The 25193-nt window shown below is 44.0% G+C and overlaps 1 protein-coding gene across 1 annotated transcript in view; it reads left to right on the top strand.

The window, feature by feature from the left end:
• The window catches only part of C1QTNF7 (C1q and TNF related 7), a 51981-nt gene extending 32066 nt beyond the window's left edge, over positions 1 to 19915 (top strand). The window contains exon 2 of the mRNA XM_078678981.1: positions 18041 to 19915. Coding sequence (XP_078535107.1) covers positions 18041 to 18669 — 629 coding nt within the window. The 3' untranslated portion in view covers positions 18670 to 19915. The remainder of the gene's footprint in view (positions 1 to 18040) is intronic.
• The last annotated feature ends 5278 nt before the right edge of the window (positions 19916 to 25193 follow it).

Raw genomic sequence — 25193 nt, 5'->3', positions numbered from 1 at the left:
TGCATTGTCTTCATAGGGACGTTATCATATTATCATACATTTTATCGAAGGCCCAAGAACACTGCGCAAATTGCCTTTGTTTGTTGTTGTCTGTTCAACAATAGCTTTGGGTGTGTAGAATAAACAATGACAGCCGGACCAGAGCTCAGGTGCAATACGAATGGGTCCAGTCTTAATATATAAACTGCACTAAGCCTTTGTTCGACAAAGTAGCATTTTGATGGATTATCTGGGTCGCCGTGCCTGAATTCTAGCCTAGCTGAATCCCATCACTATCCTGAGAGGAACGGCAGCCTGTTCTACTCTCGACTAGCTACCAAATGACACATCCACACAGGTAAAGAGGGAGTTAGGTCACTCTAAGGCATGGGTACTCACAAACTTTCTCTCAGGAGCCAAATTTACAGTGTGGTTTGTGTCCGAGGGCCGCACTGGTGGGGGCGGGGTCAGGGGGGAGGGGACGGGGCTAGTGCAAAAAAACTGTGACCATGAGGTTGAACACAGGTCCCTGCAGTGGACGCCTTTGTCCACTGAGCCACCAGACTCCATGCACACACACACACACACACGCCACTCTCTCTCTATCTCTCTCTCTCTCTCTCACACACACACCCTCGGTCACCCTCACTCTGACTGTCTCTCTCTCTCTCTCTGTCTCTCTCCCTCTGTCTGTCTCCCTCCCTCCGTCACCCTCTCTCCCTCCCTGCCTCTGTCTCCCTCCCTCTGTCTCCCTCCATCTCTCACCCTTCGCCCTCTCCCTGTCTCCCTCCCTCTCTCTGTCTCCCTCGCTCTGTTTCCCTCCCTCTCTCTGTCTCCTCTGTCTCCCTCCCTCTGTTTCCCTCCCTATGTCTCCCCCTCACTCCCTCTGCCCTTCCCTCTGTCTGTCTCCCCCTCCATCCCTGTCTCCCTCCCTCTGTCTCCCTCCCCCCTGTCTCCCTCTCCCTGTCTCCCTTTGTCTCCCTCTGTCTGTCTCCGTCTGTCTCCCTCCCTCTGTCACCCTCCCTCTGTCACCCTCCCTCTGTCACCCTCTTCCCTCTGTCTCTCCCTCCCTCTCTCTGTCTACCTCTCTCTCTCTGTCTCCTCTGTCTCCTCCTCCCTCTGTCTCTACCTCCCTCTCCCTGTCTCCCTCCCTCTCTCTGTCTCCCTCTGTCTGCCACCCTCTGTATCCCTCCCTCTGTTTCCCTCCCTCTGTCTCCCCCTCCCTCTCTATATCTGTCTCCATCTGTCTCCCTCCCTCTGTATCCTTCCCTCTCTCTGTCTCTCTCTCCCTCTCTCTGTCTCCATCCCTCTCTCTGTCTCCCTCTCTCTGCCACCCTCTGTATCCTTCCCTCTGTTTCCCTCCCTCTGTCCCCACCTCCCTCTGTCTCCCCCTCCCTCTGTCTCCCTCCCTCTCTCTGTCTCTATCTCCCTCCCTCTGTCTGCCTCTCTCTCCCTCTGTCTCCCTCCCTCTATTTCCCTCCCTCCCTCTGTCTCCCTTCCTCCCTCTGTTTCCCTCCCTCTCTCCATCTCCCTCCCCCCTCTGTATCCCTCCCTCCCTCTGTCTCCCTACCTCTGTCTCCCTCTCCCTCTGTCTCACTCTCCCTCTGTCTCCGTCCCTCTGTCACCCTCCTCCCTCTCTATATCTCCCTCCCTCTGTCTCCCCCTCCCTCCCTCTACCCTTCCCTCATCTGTCTCCCCCTCTCTCCCTGTCTCCCTCCCTCCGTCTCCCTCCCTCCCTGTCTCCCTCTCCCTGTCTCCCTTTGCCTCCCTCTGTCTCCCTCCCTCTGTCTGTTTCTGTCTGTCTCCCTCCCTCTGTCACCCTCCCTCTATCACCCTCCCTCTGTCACCCTCCTCCCTCTGCCCCTCCCTCTGTCTCTCCCTCCCTCTCTCTGTCTCCCTCCCTCTCTCTGTCTCCTCTGTCTCCCTCTGTCTGTTCCCCTCTGTATCCCTCCCTGTTTCCCTCCCTCTGTCTCCCCCTCCCTCCCTCTGTCTCCCCCTCCCTCCCTCTGTCTCCCTCCCTCTGTCACCCTGTCTGCCTCCCTCTCTGTCTCTCTCTCCCTCCCTCTGTCTGCCTCTCTCTCCCTCCCTCCCTCTCCCTCTGTCTCCCTCCCTCTCCCTCCCTCTGTCACCTCACCTGGCATGCATGTGTGTCAGCCGGGGCTGAGACAACTTACTTGTTAATGAGGCTTATTATGCCATTGCCACTATGATGCCATGAACGGACACAACAGTGCCAGAGATGGATCCCCTTTTGAAGGAGGCTGGCATATATGCTTAGGTCATGAGGAGGGGTTCAAGGATTCTTCTCCAGGACATATTAGCCTTATATCTTGTTTTTAGAAGAGGTGAGTCACGAGGTATTGAACCTTTTGATACCTCAGTTAGTAATCAGTAAGGAGTGAGTGAGTGCCTCCTCCACCTTTTTTCAGTTTATTCCAGACAAAGAAATGCTTGCAAAGTTCTGATTGTGGTTTTATATCTGTTTATTTGTCCAAAAACAATGAGACAGATGGAGCTGAGACGAGGGTGTCAGTTACAGCTAGTCAGGACTACCTTGCCTTTTAGTTCCCCTAATACTGTTTCTGCAAACCCTGGTCACAGAGGCCATGGACACAGCAAAGGAAAAGAAAGTAATCACAACCTTAAACCCCTGTTTATTTTCTGCTTTTTCCTTCTTGTCTTTGTCACTCAGCAACAAATATGAGGTTATTGATGGGAAAAGGATGCAACAAGCAGGCAACCCTGTGTCTCCCTCCCTCTGTCTGCCTCTCTCTCCCTCCTCTCCCCCTCTCTCCCTTCCTCTGTCACCTCACCTAGTGTGCATGTGTGTCAGCCGGGGCTGAGACAAGACAGCTTCCCGGCCGCACCCGAGTACTTCACAGGTCTTTAAAAGACCACTTACTCGTTAATGAAACTTTGATATGTTTCACCTCTTGGCGCCCCTGCATCTCCACTCTGACCTTCACTGGATTTGCCCGGCCGCAGAGAACGCTACTGCCACCGGCAGTGTTTGCGGACACAGGACACTCTTTAAAAAAAAAAAAAAAAAAGACACGGTTAGGATGGCTGCAAGTTCCGCGGGCCGCCAAGGAAGGCTTGGCGGGCCGCTGGCGGGCCGTACTATGAGTACCCCTGCTCTAAGGTATCCAGGCAGAATCACGCACCCTATGCTTTCTAGGACATGCAGCGCTAGGTAAGAGCACAATTATATGTATTTATATAATCAAATGCAGAGATATAATAGTTGACTTATTCATATTCTTCACCATTCTTAAAATGTTTGTTACAATGCTTGTATTATTCATTGCAGCATTCGTATTTTTCACAAGAGTTCTATTGCTTCAATAAATATTTGAAATGCCAATTTGTGTATTTCTTGTGTTTCCCTTTGGGCACGCCTGAATTAACAAAGAAAGGGTAGATCTGCTGCCACGATTTCCCTGTGGAAATTACGGTTGTCATGTTCTGAGGTTACAGACACCATCAGGTACCCTGTAAGGTTTAGGGTTCCAGATGGCGCACTGTGAGCTAGCCAGGAACTAGGTCAACATATTCTGATGGTATGAGCAGAAACAGTCCCAATAGTTTTGATGTTTAAGTTGCCCAAACACACAGTCTTACTGAATTAGTAGGAACCTTATGACAGATGGCTTGGAGGGGAAAACATTCACCACTAGCACCTGCTGTGACTTGACGGTCACAAGTTCAAATCCTGTTCTTGCCAACTCAGCTTTTTGTCTTTCTGAATCTGGTAAAATGAGTAGCATTAGTGTCTCGATTTGCCTTGTAAATGGTAACATTGTTTTGTCAGTCATTTGTATTCTGTTACTGCCAAGGCTCTTACTTATTACCAGAAATAATGTAAATGAACGGAGTGGAAAACTGGCTTCCGGGACGTTTTTCTGTGCAAATTAGGGATTAAGGTCCAGATATGCGGCCCACCAATTTGCGACCCGCAAATTGCGTCGCATTTGCGACTCGCAAAATGGAATGTATAACAGTGTTTGTAATCAAAAAGGAGAGTGTGGAACTAGAATAGCTAGTTTGTTTCCCCTAGGGATATGTCTTAATCAACAAGAGCTAGCTACTTGTAAAAATGTTCTGTGTCTATTAGGTCAAAACTATTATTTTGGGGAAGGAGGAAAAAACTATTTGTTTCTTATGAAGGCCCTCACCCACCAACCTAGTTGGTGGCATGCTTCATCATCAGGCGCCACCCAAGGCGCCGAGTGTGCCTCGGGTGTGCTACGACACCTGATTACAGCGGAGCTGGTTTTGTAAAGTGAGTGTGCAGTGAGGTGACTTGAGTGGGGTTAAAAAGGCTGTCCTAGAGGTCCCAGTTAAATGATTTATTGATGGGCCCTAGCAGAGTTAAAAACACTGCAGACACTGTTTGCAATTCTTAATGGGGTCGCAAATTGCGGGCCTCATGAATATTAGTGAGGCATGCGCAATTTGCAACCCCATTAGGATATGCTAGCACTCCCAGGGATGGTTGCCTGCTGGGGTCAGCAGGCCACCATGTCTGGGACTGCTTTTAAATAAAGAAGTTTTTTTTTTTAAATGCAGCCTGTTTTCCTTAAAGAAAAACAGGATGCATTTAAAAAGAAAAAATACACTTTTCAGTTTAATTTTTCTAAGTGCAGGCAGTGGTCCCTGGGACCACTGCCTGCTCTTAAAAATATTTCCTCACATACTTATAAAGGAGAAAGAGGTCCCCTGGGGACCCCTTCCCGTTTGCAAGTGGTTTAGCACCTACTAGAAGTAGGTGGTAAACTGCAAGTGTTTTGCAGCTGCAAATGCAGTAGCAAAACAATTCTAGGTGTACAGTCGGTGGTCAGCAATAGGCAAAATGGCGCTCTAAGGTCTATCACAAGTTCAAATCAGTTTTTGCAGGTAATCTGGCACGGTGCATAAGGTAGGGAAGAATCACCAAATCCCCACGTGTGTGGCCAGCAGACCACTCTACTATATATACAAATCCTCTGCACATGTTTAAAAGTAAATACATAAAGTTTCATAAAATATCACAATGATGCTTGTCTTTGTATTTTCAGGTGTCTTTAATTAAAGATTTTAAGCCTTCTTAGCCCTACGAGGGACTTCTGGTTTGGAATCTGTGGCTTCTCTTCAGAGTCAGAGGCCCCCAATAATTTTTTTGTGCCATGATTTTCACTAGTTTAGCACATTTGCAGAAACTAAGTGAACCCAGTCATTGGATAAAACGTACATGAAGGATCAAAGTAAATCTTGACATATTGTGAAAAATGGGTGGTGATTGTGTGGAGTGTTAACCGTGCTCAAGCAACAGCCACAATCCCGGTCTGGGTGAACCACTAAAGGCACTAAATTAACCTGTGCTTAATCCTCTGGTAGCTTGGCACAAAGCAGTCAGGATTAACTTCGAAGCAATGCTTAATGTACTTATAAAGCACACAAGAAGGTAAAAAGTAAAAACACAACACAAGAAAAATCCGACATCAAGTTCAAGTTCAAGAAAAACTTTATTTGGTTCAGTTGCAAAAACCATAAAAGTACAAGAACACACTAAAACGGTTCATTGGTCACCAGGCAACATAAAGACATAAAAATACAATATAAAAAGGGAGGGAGTACCCATTTGCAATGCATGATGCCATAATTTAAAAACAACAATATATACATCGTCTTTAAATGTAAAAAGAGCAACATAAGAAAATCTAAGTTTAAGAAGCTTGATTCAGGTCATGGTGGTCAATATATACAGTAACTCATCTAGAACCAATTTATCTTTTTACTGAGTCTCACCGCTATGGTTAAAAATGTTGCTACATTGTAAATTTCCCATATGTCTACTAATAGTTGGAGATACAGTAAAGCTGGTTTGACTTGCCTGAACCCTTTCCCCTTTAACAAGGGTATTATGAACTTTTTCCTGATGTCTTTAAAGTGTTCACAAAAAAACAGGAAGTGAGCAGTGTCCATGATCGAATAGCCGTCGCATTTGCATACGTCTAGATCAAGTTGCTTGGTCCAGCCAGGGCGGCCAGAGATTAACAAATGGATTTTGTCCAGTCGGAACTTGGTTAACAGATATCTGTGGTTCGAGTTGTTAACAACCTTTAAATAAAGTTCCAAGTCATGACCAGAGGAGACAATCAATTGGTGGGACCCGACGGAAGGCTTCGACAGCTCCAAGCCTTCTCTGTCCATCCCTCGGTTCAACAAAAAATTGTTTTTAACCCACTTCAGGTCTGCTTTCACCAAGTTAGATGGTTTACTAAACAATTCAGGCCGACCCAGCTTTACACATGTTTGCTGTACATATTTCAACCAAGGGATCTTGTCCCAATGATCTAGCATTAGGCAATCTTTTAATATTTCATGATTCACTTCAATTTCCAAATTAAGCCAAACTGATATCCATTTTAGTAGGGGGGCCATAGCGATTCGATCCTCCAAATAATCCACTCCACATTCCTGATGGACTATGAAGCTGGCCGTGGATCTTGGTAAGGAAAGAATCGATTTGAGGAAATTATCCTCTGTCACCTGTAGCGTTTTGACTGGCCTAATGCCCCACAAATCAGCGCCATACATAACGATGGAAATACATTTAGCAGCATATACCTTTAGGACGGCCTCCAGCGGTTTGACCCCTAGTTTACGTGAAAAGGCCAGCACCGCTGAAATAGAGCGCGCCAGAACCTTTTTTTTCTCCAATATTTGAGGGTGCCATGTAGAGCGGTCGTCAAAGACAACCCCCAGATAGGGAAATCTGGCGACTCTTGTCAACTTGTGTCCATTACAATGCAATGTCATTACATTTTTCATGGCCTTCCCTTTTTGGGCAACCACCATAACATGGGATTTGCCATAGTTGACACTCAGATCAAGATTTATCATAAAATCAAAAAAAGAATTCAACAAGCTTTGGAGACCCACTGCGGTTCTAGCTAAGAGAGCGGCATCGTCCGCATATAATAATGCGGGCAATAGGTATTTCCCCGCCCTCGGAATATCTTTACAGGCTGCACCCAAAACTCCACCCAACTCGTTTATATAAAGTGTAAACAGCAGGGGAGCAAGAATGCATCCCTGCCTTACACCATTGGAGATGCTAATTTTGCCAGTGCTGTTTCCTTTTCTGTCATAACGCACCGTGGCTGTAAGATCCCTGTGGAGGTCAGCTAAAAAGTACACAATGTTGGGGTCTATTCCAATGCTAAGAAGCTGAGCCCACAACTTGGATCTGTTCACTCGGTCAAATGCCAAGGACAGATCCATGAAGGCAATATACAGGGCTCCTTGCTTCACTATTGTGTACTTCCCAATAAGCAGTTTTAAATTCAAACTTTGATCGATGGTGCTACGCCCTTTTCTAAAACCGTACTGTAAAGGGGAGAGGGTCCTAGTCTCCTCTAAGCAAACAGTAAGTTTATATAGGACCACTCTCCCTAGAACCTTTACTGCTGAGTCTATAAGAGATATGGGACGGTAATTGCCAGGTTCACCCCTGTCCCCTTTCTTATAGATGGGGACAATCACCGACTGAGACCATGTCTCTGGAATTCCTGTTTTTGAAATTCTATTAAAAACATTTGCTAAAATTTTGGACCATAAAGAGATATCAGTTTTAAAAAGGTCAGAAGGAACGCCATCCGGCCCGGGGGCCTTATTGCTAGTCATTTTACCAGTGGCCTCAGCCACCTCACCCTCTTCTACACTTAGAATATAGGGCATACCAGAGGAGGTGGTCAAGCCCTCAGCCCCCGGAAACTCCTGTTCATAATCCCACATCAATTAATTAAAAAAGATAGGGTATATTTTATTAATGTATTCATGCATTAGACATTAAACAACATAAATCCAATTAGTAGAAACACAGTCATGAATCTTTGACATTTATGGTAAAAAATCGTGCCCTAAAAGATTAAAGCGTCAACCGCAGACATCTAGTCACACAAGACCGGGTAAAAGTCGAAAACAGTGACTTAGTGAGATGGTGAGTGAGCCAGATACAAAAAGTGGATTGAGCCTAATCAGTGCTTACTTTTGGACCTAGAAGAAATTTGAAGAAAAAGTCTCTGAGAAGGTAGAAGTTCAGTGGTGCAAGGCTGCAGGTGGTGACTGGAGAGGATCCGTTGTCTTCGGGGAACAGTTGCACGAAGTTGCAGAGAAGATTTATATGTTCAGACTTTGTCTCTTTTTGGAATTCGAAACAGGACAAAGCTGGAGGCTGTAAACGATGGGAATTCCATGAGGCCAGATACCCCTCTGGTGAAGGACTGCTGAATAGGATTTGCTCCTGCGGAGAAAAACATATTATGAACTACTGTGAAGTTGGGCAGACTGCGTTGGCACCTTGGGCAGATATACGAGTAGCTTGGTCCTAGTCTCCTCTTGGTTCCCAGGGTAGTTTTTTGCTAAACTTTTTCCAAGTCTCAAGTTACAGATATTGGGTATCTGGGCACCTTTAATACCACAACCAAGGGTCCAGGACTGGAGGGTCACCACTTGGGGGGTTAGGACTCACTCAGGCTGGGTCCAGGTGTGGGTTCAAAATGGTTGGAGCCTTTTCTGTCACTGAGGCTATGATTAGGAGACCAGCCAATTAGCCCTAAAATTCACTCTGGTAGTCCTAGGCTCAATAACTGTAACAGTGCTCAAGCAGCAGGGTTCAATGCAGGCTCCAGGCAGCAAATCAGTCATTCCATGTGCAGTAAACCAATCTTATGAATTACACAGCAAGCCATAACAGCAGGCAGTCCTCTGAGATTCCTACAGCCGTTCCATAATGTGAACTAAAGAGTGGGTATGAGGGTCTTATTTTTATACCCAGCACCTTCTTTGAAGTAAGGGAAGTTTCTAGAGAATTCCATTTGATGTTCTTGAAGTTTATTGTCTCTCCTGCCCCGGCTCCAAGCTAGCTGCATGAACAATGCAGTGGCGACAAGTACTTTGTGTGAAGGCAGGGCACAGTCTAATGATTTGTAAGTGGTGCTGTGCCCAGTTCCACCACCACATCCTGCCAGTGATGACCCATCCGGGCCTATCCAGGCATACCTAATCCCTCTATTGTTTGGCTGTCTGGGAGGAATAAACAAAGTCCAACTGCCAATTACACCCAATCATTTGACATAGGAACAGACTGCAGGCACCAAATATTTAGGGCATGAAAATGGCAACTTTCTAAAAGTGGCATTTTCAAAAGTGGAGACTCTGACTTTACCATTAAAGAGGGTGTTGGATTACAATGTATCGGGCACCAAACATGAAATGTTCACCTGTTCCCAATGAAATATTAGCACTTATTAAACATATAAAAGAGCAACCCCATGTTATCCTATGGGAGAGGTAGGCCTCACAGTAGTAAAAATCTAGATTTTCTCTTCCAGGACATATAAAATGTAAAAGAACATTGCCAACCTTTTCATTACAATACACCCAGCCCTTTGGGCTACCTAGGACCCATCATAGGGGTGACTTATATGTAATAAAAGGGGAGTCTAAGGCTTGGCAAGAGGTTTATTTTGCCAGGTCGAATTGGCGGTTTGAAACTGCATTCTGGTTGCAGTGGCAAACCTGTGACATGTATTCAGGGGTGATTTAAGTGGGTGGCATATAGGTGCTACAGGCACAGTAGTAGCATTTACATTATAGGCCCTGGGCATAAAGTACACCACTTAAACAGGGACGTATAAGTAAATTAAATATGTCAATCAAGTGTAAGCCAATTTTACCATGTTTAAAGGCGAGAGCAAAAGCCCTTTAGCACTGGTTAACAGTGGTAAATTGCAGAGTCCTAAGGCCAACAAAAATAAATTCAGAAAAATAGGAGGGTGAAGGGAAAGTTTTTGGGGATGACCCTGCAGAGAGGGATAAGTCCAACAAATACATATCAAATGGCTTTTTTATTGGTTTGAAATCTGCAGGCTGTGGCTCAGAATGGTCAGAAGACCCTCAATGCAGCTAGGGCCTCTGCCCACCCAACCGGATGGCCATCCGTGGCTGTGGACAGTGTTCATACTTATGCAGCAGGTAATTGATCACACCGCCTTGCATTCATTTTTCTTTTTTTTTTTTTACTATTTCTAAAGCGCACGTACACCCATAGGTTTCATGGCGCTATTTGTAGGAGACACTAGGCACAGTTCTAAGCGTAAGCCTGTTGGAAAAGCCACGTTTTTAAAGACTTTTGAAATGCCAGGAGATCATTGCTCTGTCTGATAGGTGGCGGAAGGGAGTTCCAGAGGGTGGCGGCCAGATAGTAAAAACAGCTGCCACCCTAGCGTTTTTTCTTAAATAGGGGACAGTTGCAAGGCCTAGGTGAGTGGAGCGTAGATTGCGCTGTGGTTTATAATTAGTGATAAGCTTCCTGATGAATATGGGGCCATTGTCATGTAGTGCCCTAAAAGTAATACATCCCGCTTTGAAAGCGATTCGCTGGGCCACTGGCAGCCAATGGAGTTTTCCCAGCCCAGCCCTAGCTGATTGCCACTTGGGTTGTTTCCAGATGAGCCTTGCCGCCTGGTTTTGGACCATCTGGTGACGTTTTAATAGGCCAGTTGGAAGGCCCAAATAAAGGCTGTTTGAAAAGTCCAGGCGGGAGAGTACAAGGGCCATCACTACTTGAATAAGTGCTGAGTGTGTTAATAGGTGGGCTATTTTCCTGATCTTTCTAAGTTGGAAAAAACTGGAGGAGACCACCGTTCCTACCTGTCCTTTAAGAGATGGATCTTCGTTAAGAGTGATCCCTAGACTTTTAACCGAGTGGGTCTTTGTGGGAGGGACTCCCATATCAGCTGGCCAGAAATGCCGACCCCAGCTCAGTTTGCTTTCCCCGGGCAAGATCAGTTCTGTCTTGCCCGGGTTAAGTTTGAGATGATTAAGGGTCATCCATCTCTGTATATGTGACATGACAGCCAGGCATTCGGCGGCTGAATCCGGAGTGTTTAGGGGAATGATTAACTGAAGATCAACAGCATAGTTGAAAATGGTAATTTCATAGTTCTTTAAAGAATATATCAAAGGACGGAGATATAAATTAAATAATAAAGGAGAAAGTGACGAACCTTGAGGCACCCCACAGGTAGATGACGTCTTGGGGGCTGTGAAAGTCCCTAATCTCACTGACTGTGTGCGGTTTGTAATAAAAGAAGCAATCCAGTTCAGAGCGGGCCCCTGAGGCCGGCCTGCTTGACATGGTTAATCAGAATGTTATAGTCAACCATGTCGAACGCGGCCGACAAATCAAGGAGCACTAGGGCCTGGTGGACGCCTTTATCTGCATTAGATCTTAACGTATCCTGGACAGCCAAGATGACAGTTTCTGTTGAGTGAGATGGTCGAAAACCTGCTTGGTTTGGTTCTAGGTATTCAGAGTTTTTGATGAAGTTGGGCATACACCTAGATACATGAGCCTCAAGGAGTTTAGAAAGAAAAGGGAGAAGGGAGATGGGCCTATAATTGGCCGGGTCCAGGGGGTCTGCTCCAGGTTTTTTCACTAATGGGATCACCGTGGCATTTTTAAAATTGTCGGGGACCTTGCCTTGTGAGAGTGATTCATTTAAAAGGGAGAGGATTCCTGATGGGATGGCTGAACACACCTCCTTTAAAATATGAGGTGGGCAGCTGTCGTTAGGCGAGCCAGATTTGACGCGAGAAAGAAGTTATGAAAAAGTTTTTGCGTCAATAGATGAGAATGCGTCTAAAGTAGATGGATTGTAATAGATATCTTCAATGGGATCCCAACAGGATAGGCTTTGAAAACTCTTTTTATAGTGACAATACTATAAAAAAATCATTTAGTGAGTTGCAGAGCTCCTGCGTGGGGGCCAGGGAAATGGCAGTTCTTACGCTATTACACAAGTCATTCACTATATTGAAAATGTCTTTAGATTTATTTTGGGAATTAAACATTTTTCCAGAAAAAGAATCAGTTTTACTTTGTAAAATAATCTTTTCATAATTTCTGTGAGCAGCAATATATTCCTCCTTGTCTTGAGGCTTATATTTTGCTCTCCACTTTCTTTCTGGCACACCTCGAGTTTTAAGTTCTTGAGCTCTGAGGTGAACCACTTGTGGGCATCCATGTTACGTGCGCGAGTGAGTTTTACTAGGGGCGCGTGTGTGTCAGTAGCCCATAGGAGCCATTGTGAGATCCCCTCCTCCATGAGGTCTACATCCTTACAGGATGCTGGCAGCGTAGATGCCAGTGTTTTTATAAAGGCTGGTGTGTTAATAGCTTTCCATTTCCTGGTTTCTCCACCCACCAGGGGCGGTGGTTTGGTGTACCCGCTAATAGTTATTGTGAACTGAATTAGAGAGTGGTCAGACCAGATGCAGGGCGTAATGGAGGGTAATGAAAGTGAGAGATTGTGGGACCATATTTGGTCCAAACTATGACCTTTTACATGAGTGGGGGAATGTATATGCTGAGTCAAATTGATGTCTAAAAGTAGTTCTGAGAGTTCCATTGCCTGGGGATCGCCAGTGGTATTATCAAGCCAGTAGTTTAAGTCGCCGACCAAGAGTATTTTCGGGTAATTAGTCAAAAAGAGGTTATCTGTTCTGCCAGGGATATGGGAAAAGTAGTCATAGTTTGAGGGGGTCGGTAAAGCAGGACAAGTACTAAAGCCCCACTAACCGTGTCAATTTTAATGACTATATTCTCCGTGTCGTTCAGAGTCAGAGAAGGGAGTAACACAAATTTGTAGTCTTTATGAATAATGGCTGCTACCCCCCCCACCCCTTTTACCCATAGGATGATTCTCTGCTAGGATGTAATACTCAGATGGAAGTGCTGCAAGGATGTCCGGTAGTGAGTCTTGGGTGAGCCAGGTCTCTGTAACCAGAAGAATATCATTTTTTTTGGTGGTGTGTAATAAAAATATATCCGTTTGGTGCTTAACCATAGATCTAGTGTTAAGGTATAAGCACCGAAGTTTTAATTGAGGATCAATCAAAGACGGAATATTGCTGTATTTAGTGTTTGAATGACGTAGTGTATACTGAGAGATGCCACAAGTTGCGGTATGTCTCAGTATATGAGGGGCAAGAGAAGGGTAGAGGTGGGAAGGACGTCTAAGAAAAAGTAGCTTACCAGCCGAATATGTATATTTTTGGCCATAATCCAGGGCCCCAGGTCCGAGTCGGGGGCGGACGGGCGCAGACCGGCTTGCCTTAGACGCGCCTTCGGCGCCCCATCGGCGCGCCCGCTGCGCTCGTCCGCTGCGCGTAGGCACCATAGTGTTTATGAACATATGTGGCTGGTCGACCACTAGAGTGCCACCCTGCCACAATGGCCGCTCTGCGCGGCTCCACCAGGAAGTGAGTGCCTCCCTCCACACAAACAGCACGAGATTGCTGCGATGGACCGGGGAGAGCAGTCTGATCAAAATACGCGCAAGCACAAAGTATGCAGGTCATTTTAAGAAAAGTATTTTAAAAATAAGCATTAAACATTCAGCAGTTTAAAAAATCACAAGCGGTTTTAAGTTCTTGGGGCTAGCACGAGGAGTTGTGCTTTGTCCTCGAGCGCATCGGCCCGTCTGAAACTTTAAATACTCTGAGGCTGCTCAACCACTAGAGCGCCACCCTGCCACAATGGCCGCTCTGCGCGGCTCCACCAGGAAGTGAGTACCTCCCTCCACACAAACAGCACGAGATTGCTGCGGTGGACCGGGGAGAGCAGTCTGATCAAAATACGCGCAAGCACAAAGTATGCAGGTAATTTTCAGAAAAGTATTTTAAAAATAAGCATTAAACATTCAGCAGTTTAAAAAAATCACAAGCGGTTTTAAGTTCGTGGGGCTAGCGCGAGGAGTTGTGCTTTGTCCTCGAGACAAGGTCAAGTGCTACGTTCAACTTAGCATGCAACTGCAAGGCTTGGTATGGTGTAGCTGCGTTTTAGAAAAATAAAAAGAGTAATATTAATTTGGTTCAGTGGACTTTATGTCAGGTATGCAGATTCTAGAACCAACCATAAATTGTCTGTGTCCCTCTACCTCTGTTCTGCATTCCAAAACCCCCTGCTTTGGGTCAGAAAATGTTCCCCTTGATCATGAGACCCAGCAAGAAAAAAACAGATTTTGTTTGCTTTGGGGGGCTTTGTATTAGCCTGGAAGCAGAGTTTGATGCTCCTGCACTCGTATTCCCTTTTACATTTGTTTGTGACATATTGACCAAGCTTTGCATCATGCTGGAGGACATAACAGTCATTTTGCAGTCACAGCTACACAAAGAAATTGCTGGGATCCTCTGTGACAGGGATAACCAAATACTCCGCAATTTAATGTACAGTACACAAAATCTATTCTCGGATTAATACTTCTTACTCAATTTGACGACTTTTTACAATCAAAATTACTACAAAATTACAAAATGAATTAGTACCAAGCCACAAAAACCCTATTTTGAGTAAAGTTATATTTTTTATAACTTTGATGCAATTTCATCCAACAGTTATTCATCCAGCAGTGGCCAAACTTTACTGTCCGAGTTTTAATAAGAAAGATAACTTTTGTTGCCCCTATAACACCGTAAAAGATGATTATTCTTTACACCACATAAAACGGATTAAGACAAACAAAAACTAATATGCACTTTACACACATCTAGAAACATAACATTGAAACTGAGAAAAGTTGAAGTATTAGCACCGTAAAATAGTTTCTGATTTATAGCAATAGAAGAATTTACTTACTATGAGTATTAAATAATTATTAATGGATTACAAATTTACATTTAACAAGATCATACTGAAAAGTTATTAATGAAAATGTTTGCTATAATGGAAATTAACAAAGAATTATTATTGAATATGGGTCTGACACCAAGCACCGATGATGAAAACATTTCTATGCAATAATCGTTGAAAAAAATATAACTCTTTCACCATATGATATACTTATCGAATGTCATTATGCTTGAACTTAATTATGATATTCTTTTGCTGAATTCGAAATGCTGACTTTAAAGCCATTAAATTGCATTTTTCCCTTCTGTTTACATTTTTCATAGTAATGGACTTTTGCTATGTTCCTTAAAATGTTGCTTTATCTGTTCTCTTCACATCGTATTCCTACATGAATAAGCAACTTTTTCTTTACCCCTTTGTGTGAAAGCATGGGGCCTGCCCTTTGCCTTTTGTCCTTTGCTGATGAATTTGCATTTTAGACAATTTGGAGCTGTCTAGTGAGAGAATAGACTTGAACTTTCCTGATTGTTGCTCCATCCCCTTTGCCAATGCTCAGGGACTTTAACCTAATGGACTTTAACTTGATCACTTTTGCCATGCTTAGAGAACTCTTTTGAAACTATCCTCCTGCCTTTATTGGTGGAATTTACTCTTGATTCGACCATCCTCTTATGGATTTCTGTATTTAGCTACAGATTTATTCTAACTAAATGTGTGATTTTATATTATGCGCTGTGTGACAGAAATGCTTTCAATTTTATTTAATTGCATCAATTTTGTATCTTTAATACAACAACCAAATACTTCATTTTCCTGAGTCCTTTATTAATTGTGTCTAAATGTTGTTTCCATAGAAACTGTTCTTACAAGATTTGATTTCTAATACAATATAGCGATTATTTTAGATTGTTCTCAGAGCATCATGTTCTACTACTCTTGTTTTGCACAGCAAACGCATAATTGCTAGTCAGTATGATTCTTGATAGACTGAATTTTGTTCAGAAAGTTTGGTCTCTCTGATACCATCATTTACATTTACAGTAAGGCCCTAAAGGTGGTGTATTTGAATCTGACCTCTAATTTGTGAGTTGGCTACCAATTATTTGGTCACCAATGGGTGGCCAACAGTTCGACACCTTACTTCTTACTCCTCACTACGACCAACAAGATCAATCAGAGGACCAATGCCTCGGAGGGGAATAGCTAACAATAATTAGTTTGGGCCCAGGACAGAAATAAAAACTCCTTCCGCTGCAAAACCCCTCCTGTAACTTTTTCTGTGGCAATGGATTTGCACTAAACGTGAGATGTCAAAATTTAGCCAGAAGAACCAAGCAAGTGTTACATTTCATGCAAATTCATCAAATGACCTCAAAGTTATGAGGAACTATGAATGTCTGGTCAATAGAAACTGAGATGTAACTATAAATACATAGCCACTATCTCCAACTGTATATTTTATTTATGTGTATACACAGGCATATACACGCATTATCACAAAGTAGGGTTGATCAGAGAGTAGAGTGTGATATTCTGCTTCTTAATAAGAACATGCCGCACTGATTTACTTTCACCATTTGATCATTCATACTAACCAGAAATTAATTACACAAAAGTGTAAAAGTTAAATAATACTCCATGATAATTCGGGGGACTGGCCTGAAGTAGAGAAAAATCATCACTAAAATGTTATTTTAAGCTCAGTAACCCATAGAAGTATTATTGAGCTAAATGTTTTATTGTATATCTCACATAAAAAAATATTAGTAAACAATCCCTTTTATTGTGCCATAATTTATTCGAAGGAACAGGTAAATGTTGCAATGAAGAAAGCCATTGAAATTTGTGATAGGTTTTGAAAATGTGATGTGGTTTATTCATCTTTAAAGTAAAACGCTGTATATATAGAATAAAAAGTATTATATCCCTGATTATAGTACCCTTTACAACCCATAGATGAATATTGTGTCCTGTAATGGTGCTTGAAAATGTTTATTTTACAAGAATACTAATAAAAGTGTATTTAAATGGAGATTTAAAAATGTGTTTACTTAAAACTTCTGAAAAATTGGACAAGCTGAAGTTACGAGGGAGTGTCATGTTTAAGTCACATGAAAGAGAAGGCGGACAAGAGTTCCATTTCTCCCTCTTTGTAAAAAACGCCTGATTTACAAAGCTTTTTCTGGGTTGCTGTGTCCTACTCCATGCTTATGTGTGGCTTTATTCTATATTCACAGGTGTAAGTCAAGCTTTTTAGGGGAAATGAAAGTTGTCGCTAATAGAACCTTTTTTTCATGAGCAAGCATATCTTAGTTCTGGAAATTTATGGGTACATTACTGCTAAGATTGTTATAAGACAAATCTAGTCACAGAAAATGCTTTGTTAGTCAGGTCTGGAAATTCAGGTTTCATTGCTGTCTTTGATAGCTCCAATGACATCATTGTAAGTACCTTGATATTTAGGACCTTTTGTCAGTTATTTCCCATTGATTTGAAGAATAGATAAAAGCATTGCCTAATTTTAAGCCTAAAAAGAAGAAAACATTTTTATCCCCAGCATAAGCTGTGCAAACGTTTTATACACAAGCAGTAGAGCATTCTACAAAGAAGGAACAAAATGTTCTGAGCATAAGTCAGTAATTTGCAGAAACTAAGGGGCTAGATGTTGGTAAATCTTTTTTACCGATTCTAAAATACTGAATTTTACCGATTCGGTATTTTAGAATCAGTAAATTAGATGTAGGTAATAATTCGGTATATAGGAATGAATGTCAATTACCGATTCGGTAAATACCGATTCGGTAAAATTGGGAAATAGTCAAGGGTGGCAGGGTGTCACTTTGACACCCTGTTGCACCCCTGATTAGTGCTTTTGTGCCATGTGGCACACATATATGCCCTAAGGGCATGTATGTGTGCCACATGGCACAGGTGTAAATGCACATATTTGCATTTACATAGGAATTTGTTATTTACCACCAACTAATAGTTGGTGGTAAATAACGAATCCTTAATGCCCTGTAGCACTGTTTACAGTTTTACCTACATCTCAAAACACAGATTCGGTAATTTTACCAAATCGGTAAATTTACCACATCGGTAAATTTACCGATTCGGTAAAATTACCGATTCGGTAAAATTGCCGAATCTGTGTTTTTTAATGCCCTACATCTCAGTATCCAAATACCGGTCGGTAACGTATTTGGATACCTACATCTAGCCCTAAATTATATAATCCATGTTCTTCAACTACAAATTGATATGTCGAAATGTTGGCTTTCTTTGTAGAGTTGGTCAGATTGTATACAAATATTTTACTTTACAGTTGGTTTAAAAGGAAGTGCACAGTTTCTTAAAAAAATTTATCTTGATTGTTTCAAGGCTTGAGGGGCAAGACGGGGCCACTGGGCGTGGCTGGAGAGAAAGGCGACCAAGGAGAAACTGGCAAACAAGGACCTGGAGGTGCAAGTGGCGACAAAGGAGTCACTGGATCCACTGGGCCCCTGGGACTTAAGGGAGACCGAGGACAGAGAGGAGAGCCAGGCACACCGGGGATCTGCAAATGTGGAAATGTTGTCCTCAAATCTGCATTTTCTGTTGGAATTACCACTAGCTACCCAGAAGAAAATGTGCCAATTATATTCAATAAGGTCCTATTCAGTGAGGGAGACCATTATGACCCATCCACTGGGAAGTTTGTTTGTGCTATTCCAGGGATTTATTATTTCTCTTATGAAATCACAATTGCTAACAAGCATCTCGCTATCGGTTTGGTGCACAACAAGGAGTACCGGATCAAGACATTCGATGCAAACACCGGTAACCATGATGTTGCATCAGGGTCAACTGTAATGTACCTGAAGCCAAAGGATGAAGTGTGGCTTGAAATATTCTACCCAGACCAAAATGGGCTCTTTTCAGACCCAGGCTGGTCCGACAGTTTGTTTTCTGGATTTCTGCTTTATCCTGACTATGAATATTTGGAAACCCTCTACGGAAATGAAGACTAGCCTGGCTGTAGAGCAAGGTTTTACTTCTGTTGAATATGTGCATAGTGCAGATACTATTAAATACAGCATATGTTTTGTACTTCTGCTAGAACAGGTACAATTCTATTTTACAAGGTGACATCAAGTTTAGCCAAGGGAGCAGATTTTGCAAAGATGCGTTAGCCGAATAAGAATGAAAAACATATTATTAATGCTGTTAATGATCTAAAGGCATTCTATTTTTTGAAGAGAACAATGGCTTCACATTTTGAATGGACAAATGTACCAAAAAGATACATGCATAGTGATATCAGTAGTGTAATGATATTTCTGTGGTGTTTTACTGTGAGACCATGGCTATCCAGAGAAGTATTAAGACAAAAAGTATCACAGTGATACCACAGACTGCCATAAAAAACAATAATTAGGAAAATATTTAGTCACGATCTCAAGGATATTTTATTTATTTTGAAAGGAGCTTCCTTGTGAGTACATGAAGCACCGCTGTTCAATAAAACAATCAATGGGCCATATTCATCAAGCCTTTGCCCCGGTGCAGTATTAGAAAACGTAATACAAACTGGCAAAAAAGTTTGAAATGGGATGTACTTTCCAGAGCAAGTCTAACGTAGTACAAAGTAGCACTTCATAATGCTTTGTTCTACTTTTGCATTAAGTGGGCCTCCCATGTGTGGTACATGGACGTTTTCACGCAGGCTTTGATGCGAAGCCCTGTTTATTAAAAACAATAGTCAGTGCTTTGCATTAAAAATGTATGCCCCCTCAGGCGTAGAATTTGGATAAAATATATATTTTTTAAAAGCTTTTCTAACTTTGGATGTGTGCTATGTTGTACACATTCATACTTAGAAAAGTTTTGAATTATGGCTAAGCATAGTATTATGTACAAGTCCCCCCCACTACAAACTCTATTCTAGACATCACACAGACACCCTTGCACTATGGCAAGGCAGCCCTAAGCGTGCCAGTGCAGGGGAAGAGAGGGGCATCTCAGTATCTTAGTTGACATGGTGCTGTCCTGCTCTCTCCCTTTCATGTGATGCAGCGGAGCACAGCAACTTTGGTTGCTGCATTGCAGCATGTGAGTTCTTAGTTACCGGCCTCCATTAAGTTTACTGAAAGGTGATTTCAACAAATTAACTATGATTTTTGTCATTCAGTTTTGAGAGATAATAGTGAGATATTATAGTGATCCTTTACCAATGTTGTGCTTCAAATTAGTCTTGAGGCAAATGCGGTTCTGTGACCTTCTGCCTGTAATTATAATTCTCAATAAAACAGAAGTGTGCCGGTCTCTTGGTAATTTATTCATGAAAACAATGAAGAAACACAAAATATATAGGCAATGAAAGGGACTGCATTCAATCATCAGTGAATTATGTATTAATACATGAATGAATTCAGAGAATAACTTTGTAAAACACAACTAGAATAAGCACAGCATATGTTATTGCATGTGTTGGAAAGGAGGCAGCATCTGTGAGGTCTGCACAAATAACATGACTACATTTGTCCTTCACTGGGAACCAAACACGCAATTGTAGCGACTGACTCTCAGAGGGTAGCGTTGCAGAGCAGTCTGAGGCTTACTCAAGGGAGGAGGTGGGGGCTAGTAATCGCCATTTACCAGTTTGCAGAAATAACACTCAATAATTGATTGTCCAGTCTGTACTGTGCTTTATAAAAGTAAGAGCACATTTATTAAATACACACACTACTCGATACTATGCACCACTTTACAAATATACATAAACTGTTGGAATTACTTTGTAACATTGCATAACATCTCCACCCCTCCCGCAGGGGGGTGGGGTCTAGTACCACCACTCCCATGTATGCACATCATCTTGCCCCCAATGCAGTTAGTTGAACATAACCTGGAGCAAGGGCCCTGTGCACTGGTACCATCCCTGTTGCGACCCCCCGTTATCTCAACAAGCATTTAAAATAGGTAACCATGCCTTGGTGACATACAACCCTGACTTAGCATTTCCTACTGACCATGAAGTATACACCTCTACATCTTAGAGGCTAGCAGTCTGGGTTCTTAGAGGCTAGCAGTCTGGGTTCTTCACCTAAGCGCAGAAGCAAAAATACATGTTTAATCATCACTTTAGAACAACAGTATTCATCACATTTGTAATTACAGCCCCTAAAGGCATCACAGATGAAATCACAGGATTAAGAATATACAGCCAGACACCCTAGCCGGAATGTCTGACAACATAACCCCACTTTGCTTATGACATCACCTTACACAGGCACTTCACATTACACATGTGACCTTCAGTCCCTCTAAAAGAAATAACCTTAGTAAATGTATTTCTGGTGCAATTACACCTCTTCACCTCCAGGGGATGCCCTTCTCCAGACATCCCCAACTCAGCCCTTCACTCCTTGATGCACTTCTCAATACACCCTCAGCTGTAAAACAAAAGTTCTAGCCCAGAAGGTTTTAAATGTTGGTTGAGCCCTTATGGGGCTATTCTTTACAAGTCCCCAAGTTACTTAGGGAGGGACTTCTCTTCATGCTGGGGGGAGACTGCGCTTCTCCAGCAGCTCCCTCAGTGCCTATTTCACAACTGAGGGTAACCCCCCTCCTCTGGGGGCCACCAGGCACCAACAACTATGGTTTCCCCATGCCTTGCAAGGCATTATGGGGTGCTTCATGCTCCTTTCTATGCATATTATAACAGCGGCTCTCCTGCTGCGTCAGGGAGAGCCGCGATGTGGGCCTCCGGCAGTGGCGTCCCTCGTTGGAGGGTCCGGTCCAACCCGGACCCCCAGGTGAGTGTAACGGCTCGGAGAGCCCACCCCCTGCCACCATTGCCAACTTTCAGGGGCCCAGTCCCACCCGTGCCCCAGACAAGACTTTCCTGCTCTGCCAGGGTCCCGGTCCCACCCGGGACCCCCGCATGCCTGCCCGGTGGAGGGCAGCTCAGGGAGCCCACCCCTGGTTCCCCCTGCCGGCACACCGCATGCCCAGCACCCGCGCGTGCTGCCACGGGATCCGGCTTCCTCTTCTGGTCTGCCCGCTCCGGCGGGAAGATGCTTGGATCTTTGCCCGCTCCTCTGGCTTCCCGGGGCAGTACATCTTTACTCCCCACTCGCCTGCCAGCATTCGGGGACCGGGGATGGTATCCCGGGCCCCCGAACATCTTCGCGGGGCACGACGGCACAACAGCGCTCCCCCCATCCAGCATCAGCGGGGGCCAGGGTGAGGTCCTGGTGCTCTGCTGGGGGGCATCTTCCCGGGGAGCACGATAGTGCTCTCTGACTTTGCTTCGGGCCCGGGGATGGGTCCCGGGCCCCTCAAGACCTCTTTGCGTGGGGTGTAACGGCACTCCCTGCCCCCAGCTCCTCCTCATCATCTTCATCATCGGGGCCCAGGGATGGGGTCCCAGACCCCTAGCGCACATTTTCGCACATTTTCGCAGGGGGCGAGATGGCGCTTCTCTGCCGCCTCATCTCACATGGGCCCAGAGTTGGGATCTCGAGCCCCTCCTCCCATTCCCAGGGGGGCGCAACGGTGCTTCCCTGCCTCCGGTTTCGGCGGGGGCCAGGGTGGGCTCATGCCACCCCAAGTAGGGCATGTTTCATGGGGAGCACAAAGACGCTCCCTGACTTTTCTTCTTGTGGGGGCAGCCCTGGGACCTGACCCACCCCGGGGGCATTCTCTGAACCGGCGGCAGAGCCCCTGCGCTTCGTCGTTGGTTGGCCACAGGTCAAAGGTTGCTCACCTTCTGGGGGGCATATCTCAGCCCCCAGGGGTCCGATCTTCCTGCTTTTGGCCTCTTCTTACTCCTGGTGGCGCTCCCCAGCCACTGTGAGCACTCTCCTTCACCCTCTGGGTCTCTGAGAGAGGAGATTCAGCAGGGAGCTGTCTTCGCTGGCTCCCTGCACCAGCCTTTTGCCTGCTCTCCTCCTGGGCCTCTCTTCTCCCAGGGCAGAGGCCCCTACTTCTGCGCACTGGTCCTGGAATCTTCTCCTGGTGCTGTTCAGGACCCTGGGGCCATCAGGGGGTTCCTCCTTCCAACTGCCCATTGTGCCAGGCTCCAGCACCTTCTGCCTCAGCAGACCACACCCCAGAGAGAGCTTCTCTTCCTGTGCAAGCGCTTTTTAAAAGTTGAGTGAGGAGCTGGCAGGAAGTCTCTGTTTGTCCAATCAATCAGCGACACATCACTTCACTGTCCCTGCTCCCTCCTTCCTGCCCAGCCTCTGGGTTTGTTCAAAATGGCGTCGTTCAGGGTCTCTTGCAACATGGTCTTTGAAAAAGCCCCTTCTCCACTCACTGCCTTCCCTCCTTGGTGTAGCCTGGTGCCTGGCACCCAGTGATAGCTGCTGATGAATGAGCCTGTAGCCCCACCCATCTTCTCTTCGTGGAGAGGAGGCCTTAGCTCATGGAAGAAAGGTTATCAATCCATCCTGCTGAGGTCACCCCTCAGCCAAGCCCTGGTTATGGCTGACTCAGAGAAATGTGACATTTATGGATGACCCAAAAGCAGTACAAACATGACTTTGAACTCTGCAGAATACTCCTTCTCACGTCCGTTACAGTGGACTTTAGTGCGTGTTTGGAATCTGAAGGTCTTATGAAAGTTACTCTAGCCCATGGACTACACACCCCCCCTAGTGGAATAATGAAGTGAAAAACATTAAAACACACTGATTTTCCCTGACATGTTCCTTCCCAGTGTATAAAGCCTATTCCATGTCACCACCCAATTCTGCGTAAGTCCTACCACACCATTCACTTTGTAGCTGCTCCTGGACTGCGCACATTAGGAATCTCTCCTGCGCAGCCCTTACACGTGTGCACACGCATGTACACCTGTGTCTGCATGTAACCAGCCCGGTGTCCCTTACTCCAGCTGCTGCGCAGTGGCCTGGTCAAGCCAGGGGGACACCAGTAAAATCCCCATGCAGTCTCTTTCATTATAAGTTTACTGTGGGTGAGTCCCAACTTATGAGGCTCAACAATTAGGTGCTCAGAAAGTGAAAAATCTGGGCGTCCCATAGTGTCAGAACCACCTTCTAACACCTTGTGATCTAACCCATCATTAGAGAAGCACATATCTTAAGAAGAGTTAGTGTAGCCCCGATTTAAGGTTCACCAAGGACTGGGTAAAAGGTGTTCTCATTGTCTTTGATGCGCACAACGCCCATCTGTGAAAAATACCTCACTTATGCCAATCAACACATCTGTATGATGCTTATATTGAATCACATGCAGTACTGGTATGCCTCCTGACTCTTTTGTGACCCCAAATTACAGGAATGTGGAGGAGGAATAGGGGAACTGGGTCTATCATATTTATACAGGAAACGTTCCATGAAGATGAATTTTAGGAAACATAATTTTGGTAACAAACATATCGTATGGACAGAATATAGTGTCAAACATATTGGGGACCATTAATGTCAAGAAGATAGTTAAGAATAGATTTACTATTCTTAACTCCATATCATGTACCCTGAAGATACATAATATATATATATATATATATATATATATATATATATATATATATATATATATTTTCCAGGAATAATCCGGTGTAGCGCAGAGCTCTCAGTCAGCTGGCAAAAACGGACTCGAACCCAAAATTCAGTGCAAAGATGATTTATTCAGCAAGTAATGTTCCCATGTTCCCATAGTCATCACGACGCGTTTCGCGCTTCACAGAGCGCTTGATCACATGATATATATATCCTTGTAGATTCTGTATATGGCGTGCTTACACCACAGAAAAACGGAACACCACGCAGCAAGTAAATATTTCAGGAAGTTTTATTTTCTCTTCTCACGATCCTTCTCTGGCATATATATATATGTATATATATATATATATATATATATATATATATATATATATTCACTGAAAAAACCATAGGTTATAGACCATATATAGTTAGGAATTAGCATTTACAAAACCTTGAAAATTCACTGAAAAAACCATAGGTTATAGACCATATATAGTTAGGAATTAGCATTTACAAAACCTTGAAAATTCACTGAAAAAACCATAGGTTATAGACCATATATCGTTAGGAATTAGCATTTAAAAAACCTTATTTTACCCACACAAAACCATTGAAATTCCATATATAGTTAGTTGCACTAACTATATATCGCGCACCCGCAATCCACTGCTGATGATGTCACATATTACATCATTCATGACATGGTCAGTGACATCACTGATGACATCACTGATGACATCTCAAATGACATCACTGATGACATGACTGATAACAACATCCAGTGATTTTTTGTTTCTGTAAAGTTTAAATATGTCTTACATATTGAAGAATGAGTGGATGTGTAAGTGTCTGGACAAAGGATTTAGTAGGTGCATGACTGACTGTATGACTGAGTGATTAAATGTGTCTCACTGAGTGCATGGGTTAGTGACTAAACTGTCTTAATTTGTGCATCATTATGTCTGTTGTTCTGTAAACTGCTGCATGTGTTGATCAGTAGCTATATGAGTAACTATATGGGTTATTGATTGATTGCCCAA

Source organism: Lissotriton helveticus, chromosome 2_2, assembly GCF_964261635.1.
Source record: "Lissotriton helveticus chromosome 2_2, aLisHel1.1, whole genome shotgun sequence".
NCBI lineage: Eukaryota > Metazoa > Chordata > Amphibia > Caudata > Salamandridae > Lissotriton > Lissotriton helveticus.
The sequence above is the reverse complement of the archived record's forward strand: the minus strand, read 5'-3'. Positions and strand labels throughout refer to the sequence as shown.